The 14,934-nt window shown below is 39.0% G+C and overlaps 1 protein-coding gene across 1 annotated transcript in view; it reads right to left on the bottom strand.

Annotated features, from left to right (window-relative positions):
- The window catches only part of HDAC9 (histone deacetylase 9), an 810,729-nt gene that overhangs the window by 296,188 nt on the left and 499,607 nt on the right, over window positions 1-14,934 (bottom strand). Inside the window, exon 13 of the mRNA XM_070369757.1 lies at window positions 10,533-10,713. Coding sequence (XP_070225858.1) covers window positions 10,533-10,713 — 181 coding nt within the window. The remainder of the gene's footprint in view (window positions 1-10,532; window positions 10,714-14,934) is intronic.

Genomic DNA, 14,934 nt, shown 5'->3' on the forward strand with positions numbered 1-14,934 from the left:
ACCTACTCATCTTAATGATGTAGCAATGAAGAGTTAACAGGTAGACTGCAAGGTGAGACTTAACCTCATCCTTCATCTCCATTTCTTTCATCTTTTTTTTCCCCTTTTCTCCCCTCAAAAACAGAAACTTACAGGGTGAGGAACAAGCCTGCTCTTCTCTTTGGGATTCACATCGAATTCCACTTTTCTTTGACCCTTTAGCCTGTCTAAAGACAGAGATCAACCTGTCTCTTAATCAATGGGACAAGAGTTAAAGCTAGGTTTTGAGAAAATAAATAAAATACACAAAGGAGTCTTAACATAAACCTTTACCTGAATTTTAAACTCTAGTTGTTTATTTTCTGCTAAAAAAAAAAAACTCTTAAAATTTTTTGATACTTTTTATAAGCTTAGACTTTGTGCTTTCTGTGGCTTTCAGTTTTATTAAATGAGGTAAGTATGTAAAGCTCACAGTGTGTAGCCTCTTTGCCTTTCCTTAATCATTGCACACAGTTTCTTTAGTTATAGAAAGCATTCATCTCTTTACGTTTCTGCTCAGTCTAATATGACTGTGGGGCCGAGTCCACACTGGTCTATTAGGAAAGCTGAGTTCAGAATCTTTCAACCTAAAACTCCTGATCCCAGCTTCTTAAAATTCAGCTTCATATTGCTTTTCTGGTTAATGCCTGAGGTTCCACACCTTCCCAAGGATTTGCTCAATGACACATATTAACATCTTGCAGGGCCAAAGGATGGAACCAAGGGCTAAAGCACAGTAAATAAATATAGACATAGACACACACACACACACACACACACACACACACAAACAGAATAACTTCCCTAAAGGATGCAGGTTCAGTAAACAGTCACTGAATGCTCTCAATGATCCAGGTATCAGAAACTTTAATTTATTACATTTAACTTATAACCTAGCAGTAAAGGTAAGGCACTCACAAAGACAATTATATGACATGTATGTTTAAAACTCTGTATGGTAGGTAAAGAAATAAAAAATATAGGGGGCTGAGAAGTCAAAGATGACCTCTTAAGAGTTAAAAAAAAAAAAAAAAAAAAAAAAAAAAATGGATTGCAATTGGTAGGATTACGAAAATGGATAGAAGGAGTTACTTTGAAGCAGGAGTCATTTCTAATAACCTCTAAATCATGTCCAGAACAGCTGTTATACTTTCCATCTATAAGAGAAATCTATCCATAAGGTTTAGAGTTCTAATCTATTTATAAGGTTTATCTTGCCTAATTTTTTCCCCATAAATATACTCTTTATATTCTAACACCTGAATTATTTGTTATAATATCTTTTAATAGGAACACTTAAAGTACCAGATATGACATTTTTAATTATGTGTAAAACTTGATTTATTCAGCAAGCAAATGAAATATACAAAAATAATTGTTTAAAACTTGCTAAATTGTACCTCTGAGTACACAAGGAGCATTTTCTAGACTTAGAGATCTGTTTGTTTATGTAAATTATTTCATCAGCAGCTAAAAAAAGGAAGTGGGTGGGAGAAATTTCACCATAGAGCTTCCAACTACACTATATGAAAGTCTATTAGAACCTGGGAATTAAATTAGGTGTTGCCATTCACTATATAACAGAGGAGGAGGTTCAGGCGGTATGCAAGTTGGCAAAAAGTGAAGTCAAACACAATTCACTACATATTTGCTGGTAAATATCTGCAAAGATGTTTCTATATTCAAGCTTTCAAGAATGAGTGAACACAAGGGAAACCATTAAAAAAAAAAGCACCCTACAGACTAGCAGAAAATATTTACAAATCATACAACCAACAAGGGAATAATTTCCAAAATATACATACAGCTCAATAACAACAACAAAAAAAACAATTAAAAAAATGGGCTGAACCCCTAAATAGACATTTCTATAAAGGAGGCATCCAGATGGCTAACAGGCATATGAAAAGATTCTCAACATCACTAACTAATAAAAAATGCAAACCAAAATTACAGAGAGGTATTACCTTCTATCAGTCAGAATGGCCATCATCAAAATGCCTACAAACGATAAATCCTGGAGAGGATGTAGAGAAAAGAGAATCTACTATACTATTAGTGAGAATGTAAATTGCTGCAGCTACTATGAAAGACAGTATGGAGATTCCTTAAAAAAACAAAAGTAGAGTCACCATATGATCCAGTAATTCCAGTCCTAGGCATGTACCTGGATAAAACTTTACTTTGAAAAGATATATGTACCCCAAATGGAAAAGGAAATGGCAGCCCACTCCAGTATTCTTGCCTGAGAAGTCCCATGGACAGAGGAGCCTGGTGGGCTACAGTCCGTGGGGTTGCAAAGAGTTGGGCACAACTGAGTGACTGAGCATGCACGCACTCCAATGTTCATAGCTGTGCTATTTACAATCACCAAGACACAGAAGCAATCTAAATGTTCATCAAGAGATAAATGGATAAAGAAGATGTACTGTATATATATGCAGATGACATCACCCTTATGGCAGAAAGTGAAGAGGAACTAAAAAGCCTCTTGATGAAAATGAAAGAGGAGAGTGAAAAAGTTGGCTTAAAGCTCAACATTCAGAAAACAAAGATCATGGCATCTGGTCCCATCACTTCATGGCAAATAGATGGGGAAACAGTGGAAACAGTGTCAGACTTTATTTTGGGGGGCTCCCAAATCACTGCAGATGGTGACTGCAGCCATGAAATTAAAAGACGCCTACTCCTTGGACAGAAAGTTATGACCAACCTAGATAGCATATTCAAAAGCAGAGACATTACTTTGCCAACAAAGGTCCGTCTAGTCAAGGCTATGGTTTTTCCAGTGGTCATGTATGGATGTGAGAGTTGGACTGTGAAGAAAGCTGAGGGCCGAAGAATTGATGTTTTTGAACTGTGGTGTTGGAGAAGACTCTTGAGAGTCCCTTGGTCTGCAAGGAGGTCCAACCAGTGCATTCTAAAGGAGATCAGTTCTGGGTGTTCTTTGGAAGGACTGATGCTAAAGCTGAAACTCCAGTACTTTGGCCACCTCATGCAAAGAGTTGTTGTAAAAGACTCTGATGCTGGGAGGGATTGGGGGCAGGAGGAGAAGGGGACGACAGAGGATGAGATGGCTGGATGGCATCACTGACTCAATGGACATGAGTTTGGGTGAACCCCGGGAGTTGGTGATGGACAGGGAGGCCTGGCGTGCTGCGATTCATGGGGTCGCAAAGAGTCGGACACGACTGAGCGACTGAACTGAACTGTATATATAGACTTCCCAGGTGGCACAGTGATAAAGAATCGACCTACCTATGCAGGAAATGCAAGAGATGCAGGTTCAACCCCTGGGTCAGGAAGATCCCCTGGAGTAGGAAGTGGCAACCAACTCCAGAATTCTTGCCTGGAAAATTCCATGGACAGAGAAGCCTGGCAGGCTGCCAGCCCATGGACTGCAAAGAGTCAGGGACACAACTGAGCACAGACACACAGACAGTGTATAAATACACCATAGAATTATTGCCCAGCCATAAAAAATAGGAAGGAAATAATGCCATTTGTGGCAACATGGATGAACTGAGAGATGGTCACCCTAACTGAAGTCAGACAAAGACAAATATCATATGTATCACTTATATGTGGAATCTAAAAATGGTACAAATGAACTTATTTACAAAACAGAAACACAGTCAGAAACACAGACATAGAAAACAAATTTATCATTACCAAAGGGGAAAGATAAGAGGAGGGATAAATTAGGAGTCTGAGATTATTGGATGCAAATTACTATATATAAAACAGCTGAAGTCCTGCTGTACAGTAGAGAAAACGAAAATTCCATATCTTACAATAAACTCTAACAAAAAAAAGTCAGAAAACATATAACTGAGTCACTTGGCTCTACACCATAAACTAACATAACACTGTAAATCAACTATACCTCAAAAAACTCTTTTTTAAGTTTGAGTGAGGAGGAAAAAAAAAACAAAAAACAAAAACTGGGCCTATGAGAATATGCTACAGAAATATAAAGGGAAACATAATTCCTACTACTTAGCTCAGTGAATTTGATTTACTATCAGATCAGATCAGATCAGTCGCTCAGTCGTGTCCGACTCTTTGCGACCCCATGAATCGCAGCATGCCAGGCCTCCCTGTCCATCACCAACTCCCGGAGTTCACTCAGACTCACATCCATCGAGTCAGTGATGCCATCCAGCCATCTCATCCTCTGTTGTCCCCTTCTCTTCTTGTCCCCAATCCCTCTCAGCATCAGAGTCTTTTCCAACTATAGGAAGCAAAATAAGATTTTAGAAATTTGGGGGAATCCTCAAATGTCAGAAGACATTGGTCCTATAAAATAGGACCAAGAGCTGAATAGGAGACACCAAGGTAAATTAATGAGGAAAAAGATGCATAAGGTAAACGAGGATGGCAAGAGAACTAAAACCACAGTGGCAAAATTAAAGTCTACTTTGGAGGCAACAAAAGAAGAATTCAAATTTCATAAAAAACCAGATCAATGCCATTAAATAAAAATTTAGATATGTTCAGAAAGTATGGAGATCAACGAATAGACAGTGATTGTTCTCAAGGAGGGGATCAGATTCATAGAATAATTGGAATAACTGAAACATTTATCCATAATAGAAAGAGACATGTACATGAGTATGTAACTGCAAATGCTCATAAGAATGATTTTATTTTGGATTAGTAGGATGAAGAAAATATACTGTGAGGCACCAGAAGAGAATGAACAGGCTGCCCACAAAGGAACACATACCAAGATGGTCCAGACTTCTCTTCATTGCTAAACTTAGACCTCTCCTTTTGAATATTAAGTGCTTGAGCATTTAACCACACTTCCAGATTTTCAGACAAAAAAAATGTGTCCTAGTAAATCTGTGTCCAAGAATGTGTGAAGGTTGTAGGATGACTTTCTCAGGTATGAAAAAGCCACAAAATTTTTTTTCTTCAAAAAAGATATATACATATACATATAACTAACATACATTAATATATATTTTAAAAATGTTATTATATAAGAAATAACTTATAATACAATATATATGTGACCAAGTTGATTTAGTCTCCTAAATAAAAAAAAGATAGCTATCTTATCATCTTCAGTGAGAATTAGATAGGCAAACATTGGAGGAACTTTTCAGGAGAAATTTCAGGCACATATATTTGAGGACAGTTAACTTTTATCTACCCAAATGAAATTAATCTCTGCATTCTAATGCAGGTGGTAACAATAGTTACTCTGAGATGTCTTAAAACACATACATAAACACACGCATACACAAACACACGTATGTATTTACAGATGTACACACGCATGCAGACATGAACACAAACATATAACTTTCCTTCACTGTCAGAGAGAGGCACATAGAAGAGGAAAAATTACTGGAAATAAATGTGTATTTTACTTATGGTTTTCTCTGGTGACAGAGTAACAGGTGATTCTCCCCTTACAGTTTTCCAGACTTACGAAATTGCTTCCAATGAACATTTTTTAATTAAAAAATATAAATGTCACCTCAAAATTTCATCTAACATACAAATAACCTTTTTTTGTACAGCTGCATGTGATTCACGTCTCTTTACTCTTGTTTCACTTGCATATTCATTTATTGTACAGCAGGCATATACACTGAGCTAGATCCTTGGGCTAGTCAGGTACCGCAGTGCTGGGGTCAGAGAGAAGAGGAAACACAATCTCTTCCCACATGGACAGCCCATTTTAACACAATCCCCAAAATAAATCAATTACAATCTTTGAGGGAAAAAAAAATCCAGTTACGAGGGACCATAATTGATTTAATTTGGATTTAGCTGGCCAAACAAGGCTTCCTGAAGGAAGTAAGCTGTAAACTAAAACCTGGGGATTAACAAGAGCTTGCCTAACTTGGGAACATATCTTCATTAAAAGCAGAAACAAACAAAAAGACAGGGGAAGAGGCCACTTTTGCTATTCTCACACTTAAACATTCCAATGTATTTCACTTTCCGTTGTGATGTGCCACCCTCTAAATGTCCACTTAAAAATTCTTTGAACTATTTGTAATGGCTTTCACAAACACTGCTTTAGTTCAAATGCTACAATTCTACTTCTCATTAGACACTGACTAAAAAACTGATGGTATAAAAAAAGAATTTTCACAGATTATGTAAAGGAACCTAGTGCTGGGAGAAAGAAGAGCTTAAATGGTACTGGGTGATGGGGAAGCTAAAAGTCAACCAAATTTATCTGCTATTAAATTCGGTATCACTGAATTCCACTTGGCATAAACTAGCAAAGTGGCACAGTTGGCAAAGAATCCACCTGCCAATGCAGGAGACAAAAGAGATATAAGTTCGATCCCTGGGTCAGGAAGATCCCCTGGAGAGGGAATGGCAACCCACTCTGGTAGTCTTGCCTGGAGAATCCCATGGACAGAGGAGCCTGGTGGGCTACAGTTCATGTGTTGCAAAGAGTCAGACACAACTGGGTGTGTGTGCACACACACACAGCACAATTATATCATCTACTCTCAAAATCCTGTTGGGAGCCATGGCCAAGCCTCATTTCTCTCAGGAACAGCTGAGCAGAAAGGAAGACTATGGCAGAGAAAATGACAGGCATTGCCCTTTCCTTAGCCATCAGAATTAATACTAAACACCATGCCTTGGCTTTAGATAGAATGAAAAAAAGTACTCCTTAAATTCAATATGTAATAAACATTGAATTATTACTTATGGGGAGTCTAAGGTGGTGCTAGTGATAAAGAACCCACCTGCCAATGCAGGAGACATAAGAGACATGGGTCCGATCCCTGGGTCAGGAAGATCCCCTGGAGGAGGGCATGGCAACCCACTCCAGATCCTGCCTGAAGAATCCCCATGGACAGTGGAGCCTGGCAGACTACAGTCCATGGGGTCACAGAGTTGAACATGACCGAAGTGACTGAGCATGCATGCATTATTACTTATATTCCAAAATGACAAAATGCATTTGAATATGTGGTAACCTGGCTCTACAACACACATTCTTCCTTGGCACTACAGAAGCTAAGTGATCCCCTGGCCATCCAGAAATATCCTCAGCCAGGCTCTCCATCGGGCCAGCAGGGAGGGGCTCCATCTCAGTTTGTTTCTTGGTCCATTCAAGTTCTCACAGGAAGCAGACTAGAGACTTCATCTTCAACAACTGACTGAACTCAGACAACATTTCCCCCTTGGACCACTGCTTTGTTCTTTAGAAATATTAGGGTGGTGTGACTATCCCTTTGGCTATTGGGGATTACATGGAAGGTAAAGGTTTGAAAGGTGTGCCTTAAAAATTATGTGAGTTTAGTACAGAATAACTTCATAGTTGTTTCAAAATGTATAGCTGTTACAGAAGGAATTTAAGCAAACTGCATAACTTTATAACCTACTCTCTCTCTTCCTTACTTTCTACTGGAACAACCACTGAGTAAAGATTTATAACTTTCTTTGGGAAACAAAAGCTAAATATTCTCAAAGAACATGTGACTTCAAAGTGACTTAAATGTTACATTTTATTTTTATTTTTTGATGTATTTACAACAAATAGATATTAAAAAGCCAAAAGAAACGCCCTTAAAACATGAAAAATTTGTTTTCAAACATATCACAAGTGAAAGCCTTAAGAGTTCTCCTCTAAAGTAAGAGATCATTAGAAATACTAAGATGAATTTTGAGACCATGTGGACTGTAAGAGTATGCATGTTACAGGGGAAATTTAAGTTTGGATTAAAGCCAGAATAATATTTGGAAGAGCAGAGTGAAGATAGTACATTTCATTTCCTTTGGATTTGGAAAAGCACTAAATGAAAGTCACTAACCAAATATATATTTTTAGTCCCAGTGACAGTGGAGGAGCTATTAACAGACACATAAATTACATACTTTGCACGTTTTTAAAAGAATATTTAGTATTTTTATCCTAAGAATTTAAGTGTCAGGATGCAACATTCTTAAGGTAAATAAGACAATAAGGTTTTTTCCTACTGAAGTATGTAACTTTGGAATCACTTAGTGAATCCTTACAGAGCAGTAATTGCAAAGTAACTTTCACTTTCAGTGTTTTCAAATTTGAGCTGGTAAATTCCTAAGTGTTTATGATTTACATGTACACATTATGTATATATACTGCAAATTAATATTTGTCGATTCAACTAAAATTTATTGAAAAGTTACTAAGTATAAAATTCTGTATTTTTTAAAATGTAAGTTTATATAACTTCTCATTTAGGCCAGAAATGTGCCTCATCAGGTAGCTCAGTGGTAAAGAATCCAACTGCCAGTCCCAGAGATGCAAGAGATGTGGGTTTGATCCCTGTGTCTGCAAGATCCCCTGGAGCAGGGCATGGCAACCCACTCCAGCATTCCTGTCTGGAGAATCCCACAGAGGAGCCCAGCGGGCTACAGTCCTTGAGGTCACAAAGAGCGGGACACAACTGAGCATGCGTGAACATGCACGTGTCTCATCACATACATTAAACATGAAAATAAACTCCACCTGATCTCCCTATTTGTGCTTGGAATATAACTTCTGATAAATACTAGGGTGTTGACATTATGGCAAAGAAACTAATCATGTGAAATGACCCAGTTTTCAGTTTGAAGCATTTGGTTATGTTTATGTCATGCTTGCATTATCTGGTTTGCAATCCACTCTTTCACCTGATTTTTTCCCCTAATTTTTGTCTGTGCTGCATGGCATGTGGGATCTTAGTTCCCTAACCAGAAATTGAATTCATGCCCCCTGCAGTGGAAGCACAGTGTCTTAACCACTGTACTGCTAGGGAAGTCCCTCGCCTGATTCTTTTAAGACCTACAAACCCTGTTCATTTGCAAAAACATGTTTTTCTCAAACTAGTAGGATCATTCTAATATTCAGAGAACTTGTTTCATTCATATGGAGTGAACATATAAAAGTAGAGGAAACCACAACATGTCAGGGAAGGGTCACCTCTCTTAACCAAGGAAAGAAATTATCAGTAGGGTTACAATAGTAGACAGCCACACACATGACTATTGAAACAGCATCACAAAACTTGATAATCAAGCTTGCTTTTAAAGTAAGGAAATGATTTGGAGTGAATGTAATTGGCATTACAATAGGATATCTGTGTCTCTGAAAGCTTATGGCTGAATACAAAACACTCTCAGTAAAAAGAACTGAGAGATAACTAATTCTTAAAGGCTACTGCTCTGACTACCTACAAAAAGTATTTCTCTACAGCATGTATCTGACTATGAGCAAAAATTCTCTTAAGAACAGGGATTGAACGAGGCATGACTGATCCAAGCAGCTTCCGCTGACCCTGGCTACAGTCCTGGGTTGCCTGGGATACCAGGACAGGTCTGTTTGTCCAAGAAATAGAGGGATCAGAAACAGTGGCTAACGTGGTGAGAGAAATATATCCAGATATATCCAGTCTGTAGCTCCTAGTATGGAATGCTGGCTCGTGGTGTAATACACTATAAAATGTAGCTCCTGAGCATACTTATCAAAGATGTCTGTCAAAGTTAAATAACCTGGTTGTTCCGTTCATTGACTTTTAAATAAAAGATGATATCAAGGCTTGGGAATGTGATTTTGGAAAAAGTATTTTAACTTTTCCAAGTACAAAGGGTTGCTTGAGGTCACAGAAGCCACAAAAACAAACCCTGAATCCTAAAAATTGAATCAAAAATAAATCAGATAACCTGTGAGAGACTCTAGCAGAAGGTACATCTGAATTCTCCCCTTGAGGCATCCATGTTCTGAGCCCTTAGGGCTAGAATATCTTTCATTTCATGGGCCACAGTTGAGAACATAGACCAAGAATGGGGTCCAGCAGACATAAAGGAATATTTATCCACATGCATATTTATGGTACAGCTCCTTTGTGAGAGAATAGTGCCCTTTTCTTGCGCGTGTTCCAGACCTGACCTTCCTTTGGCCTTGGAATTATCTGGTTTGTTTTCTTCTGTAGCCAGGTTCTGAAATATCAAACACAGCTGTAGGCAAAGGAAGAGGGTGGTCAGATAGCCCACCCATCGGTGCCATAATAAATGGAATTGGAACTGATGTATGTAGAATTAAACAAGGTTTGCCTTGGCACCACTGTCTCCTATGAGTCATTTGTATGAAAAGCCAGGACAAAACTCTGAAACAAACACAACAGCAAGAAAAACACACTGGAAGGGGGCACTCTTTCGAGTTGAGTGAAGTTAGCATCGTAAATTTCCTCGGGGCCACAAGCACTGGAAGGAAGAGATGGTAAAGAATGTTGAGGGGATCTCTGGTTCCAGAAGGGACCCATGCACCTGTTGATGTGTTTTCCAGGCCCCTGAATGATAACAATTTATGAGGCTATTAATACTAAGCCCAAGATTTATCAGATGTGCTGCTTTGTCTTGTGGCCAATACAACGTCATAAAATTTGGGTTGCATTGGGTTAAAATGGAGCGTTCTGCCCTTGGAGTTATTCTGAGCATTTAAATCGCTTAATCCTGCAAAAACGGTGCATTCAGCCTGCCTATTAGGGAAAGTCTTTTGGGATTCTCACCAGTTGCAGAGCCGGGCCGGAGGGGGCGGTCCATTGCTGGGTGAGGTAACGTGGAGGCTGCGGGGGAGGAGTGGGTCTTGGAGACCAGACGCTCTTTCTCTAATCCCTCCATGCCCACAGGAGCCAGCTGAGCCTGGCGCACCGAGACTGCACGTGTGTGCTGGGGCTCCAAGAAGGACTGCTGCCAAGAAAAGAGCACAGAAGAGAGAAACATGAGGCCAGCACGCAGGGAGACACTGAGAGCGACATGTCAACAAATTAAGTTCATCAGGTCAGAGACATAATAAACGGTGTGAAGGAAAAAAAAATAGAGAAAGGGAGAAAAAAAACACGATCTAGTCAATAAATCCATTCAACAGATGTTTTCACACTGACGGCCAGGGCCTGCCTGCCTGGCTGAGGAGGAGGTGATGGCAGGAGGCCTGTCAGTTTGAACTGATTGAAAGAAACAGACCTTTAACCTCAAGAGGAACATCGACTTGGACTCATTTCCTACCTTGATACCAATGTTTTGAGTACAGCCTGGAACTGTTACAATGGCAAAGTGGTAGAACAATTCAACTGTTTTCAAACCACCACCAAGACTCAATTTTGAAAACCCTATCCTGAATTCACTTCAAGTAATATTGTCAATGAAATTTTCAGGAGCCTAAATGTTGCCAATTAAATGCCTATATTTGACCACCTTCAGTCTTCATACAGGCTTCCCCAGTGGCTCAGATGGTAAAGAATCTGCCCTTCAGGCGGAAGACCTGAGTTCAGTCACTGGGTTGGGAAGATCCCCTGGGGAAGGGAATGGAGACCCACTCCAGTATTCTTGCCTGGGAAATCCCATGGACAGGGGATCCTGGTGAGCTGCATTCCATGGGGTCACAAAGAGTTGGATGTGACTGAGCGACTAGCACACACATAGACAGTCTTTGTATAATCGTACAGAATGACTTTTTCATACGCTGATGATATAATCCCAATAGTATAAAAAAAACTGTTTCCTTAAACAATGTTAAATACAATCTCAGTATTTAACAATATTGTCATACTTCATACGTCTCAACTTATCAAAGAGCCAGAATTGGAAGCTCCTGAAAGATTCACTGGACCTATTCCTCTGTCCCCCCAAAAAAAGACAATCTCTAAAACAGAGACAGGCACTATCTCTGTTTAACTTAACTAAATTAAACTACAGTTTAACTATCAATATTACACCCTAAATAGGTCCTCTGTCCTCAGCATCAGGCAATTCATAACCTTTGTATTGATTTTTATGTTTCCTGCCTTTTCTATATTCCAATTAGACATGAAAAGCAGCTCTACGGTGATACAAAAGATGATCACCTCTCATGCCATGGATAAGGAAACTAATACTCCAAAAGGTTAACAAAGCCTTCTAAACACAAGACCAATTTCTAGCATTTTAAAAATCTACCTGCTCTTCTGCTTCTTCAAGCATGCACGGTTTCAAGACTGGAAGCAGATGTCACCTCTCCTTAGTAAAGCCCCAGCCTAACCTTCCTGTTAGAATGGTTGCTCCTCTACTACAAGGCTGGGCACATCCTTTGAATCCAAAGTATTCATTTAATGAGCATGCTAACAAGTCTAACTACAATACGACTGTATTCAATGCATGTTACATGGCTTTATGTCATTGTGATTTTCTCTGTATGAGTTAATGCTGTATATACATGTGTTATGAATATGAATATATATTCAGTTATAGACCATAGACAGATTTCCCAATTTGGAAAAAAGAATCATTAAAAATTAACTTTAAAATAAGCTCTAAGTAATGATGTGTATATGATGTTATTTCTGTTTTGCTCTGAAAAATAACTGAACCATCAATCAACTGGAAGGTATTTGTCACATCATCAGGCCCTGGGCATGTGCTTTGATGTTTAGAATGATTTGGCCAAGATCTAGTCCTAGTTAACAATAGTCGTAACACTTCTGAAGTCTCTAAATCTCTTGCTTTCTTGAGTATCTCCACGTGTAATTCCCTAAGGAAACAGCAGTAGGGTTGGCACAGTCTCTCCTCTCATGGAACTTACAGAGGACATGCAAATGTGCAATTAGGTCTTTGGGAGTTTTCTATGGGAAAATGAGCTCTTCTGCATAGGATCTAAAGTGCCTGGGTACATATATACCTAGATGTTTGTAATGTCCACCCCTTCTGTTTCTATTACTGTACAATTCAAACTAATGCAAAAGGCCCTTGATTAACTATCCTAATTCAAAAATCAACCCATCCTATTCTTTCCTGCAAGAACTCTCTTCCTAAAGCTCTACTAATAAGCAAAAAGGTGACAGAAAGTCTGTGCAGGTAAAGCAAAGTTTGAAGAGCTTCCCCAGGCTGTCATCTAGGTTCTCGCTGCACGCATGTGTGTTCGGTCACTTCAGTCATGTCTGACTCTTTACGACCCCATGGACTGTAGCCCGCCAGGCTCCTCTGACCATGGGATTCCCCAGGCAAGAATACTGGAGTGAGTTGCCATGTCCTCCTCTAGGGGGTCTTTCTGACCCAGGGATCAAACCCATGTCTCTTACGCCTCCTGCATTGGCAGGTGGGTTCTTTACCACTCGTGCCCCCTGGGAAGCCCAGGTTCTCCCTGACCTGACACCCATCTGAATTTCAATGTTAGCTCTTCTATTCCTTCTTCAGGTTCTAGCTCAAATTCCTACCTACTGTTTAACAAATAACATCCTCAGGGTTGTATTCTTTCATGGGCTCTTTCCTCTATAAAAAATACTAAACATTGCCTTTTATGCTAAGATCAGCATACATTGGAATCATTATTATAATATCTATTTTTTCTTCTGATAAAAACTAACATTTAAAATATTTTGTGGGTACCTTAGAATATAGTGGGTTCTGGGCACAGTGTCTGCTGTGTCTAATGGACATATTGGCCCTGATCGTCCGTGCTTCCAATCTTTTCTGTGTCACCTGCTCTGGGTGTGTCCATGAGGCTTCACATTCAGCAACCGTTCACCTCCTCTACAGTCCATGTCAAATCTTATCGCAAACCTTTTAAACTCACATGTTATACATGCTTTTCCTCTCCACTCTATTTCTCTCTTTCCCTGCCATCATCTTTTATGTATTAGAGTTACTGCATGCAGTAACTAGTTATTGAGCTCATACCCTGAGCCAGACACGTTGCTGGTGTGTTGAGCCTTTTTAATGTTTATCGTCTAGTGAAGAGACAGATACTAAATATTTCTAAGTATAATGCAATTATAAATATGAGTGCTATATGGGAAAAAAGAGTACCACGGAAAACTTTAAAGAAGAATATGATTTAGAGGTTGAGGGAACTTTCTTTAAGCAAGTCACATTTAATGTGAGATGTAAAGAATAAACTGAATTGGCCAGATGAATGGGGCCAAGGATCTAGATATGTTTTGCGGGGGAGGGGGAAAAGAGATCAACCAGAGATTGGATCTAATCCATCTGTGAACTTATTTTCTGCTCCATTTTATGTCTTTTCTTATATTTCTTATAAGGCTAAATATGTATTTGTGCATTAAAAATAGTAACACAAACTTGGCAGTTAGAGGCCGTGCTATTTTTTCAATAACATAACCATGTTTTAGATCACTGGAGTTACTAAATACTTTCTCTCTTAAAGAATAGCTCAGTACTCTAAGAGTTCATGTAAACACCACCACCTTCTTTGCTTCTTTCTTCGTAAAGCATACTCATTGCTTTACTTGGACTTCACAGGGACCTTTGAGATAATGGAATAATAATTTGATAACTCATAACTTCACTTTCACTTTTATGCATTGGAGAAGGAAATGGCAACCCACTCCTTTTTCATGTTTATCATCTAGTGAAGAGACAGATACTAAGTATTTCTAAGTATAATGCAATTATAAATGTGAGTGCTATATGGGAAAAAGAGTACCACGAAAAACTTTAAAGAAGAATATGATTTAGATTAAAAAGAACCAGGAAATGTTCTTGCCTGGAGAATCCCAGGGATGGGGGAGCCTGTTGAGCTGCTGTCTATGGGGTCGCACAGAGTCGGACACGACTGAAGCAACTTAGCAGCAGCAGCAGCAGCAGTAGCAACTCATAACCATGACACATGTGTTACATCTCAGTATGGAACTTCACAACCAGGCAAGCAAAATCCTAGTTATCCAACTTCTACTATTAGGAAAATGGCAATATAAGTAAGAAACAAACTTGTTCAATAGTATTCATCACATATAAGAGTTCATCCAATATCTATTATGCATGACAGATGGGAAACAGACCCCATGATGGGGTGAATAGTCAGGAAAGTGAATTAAACATGGCTCCTGATCTTATGGGTTGACACCCCAAATTCAAGTACTTTATCCATGATTAGTAAGTATCATAAGGATGTGAGCTTCACACACTGACTCATGTATT

The sequence above is a fragment of the Bos mutus genome, chromosome 4 (genome assembly GCF_027580195.1).
Source record: "Bos mutus isolate GX-2022 chromosome 4, NWIPB_WYAK_1.1, whole genome shotgun sequence".
NCBI classification, from domain to species: Eukaryota; Metazoa; Chordata; class Mammalia; order Artiodactyla; family Bovidae; genus Bos; species Bos mutus.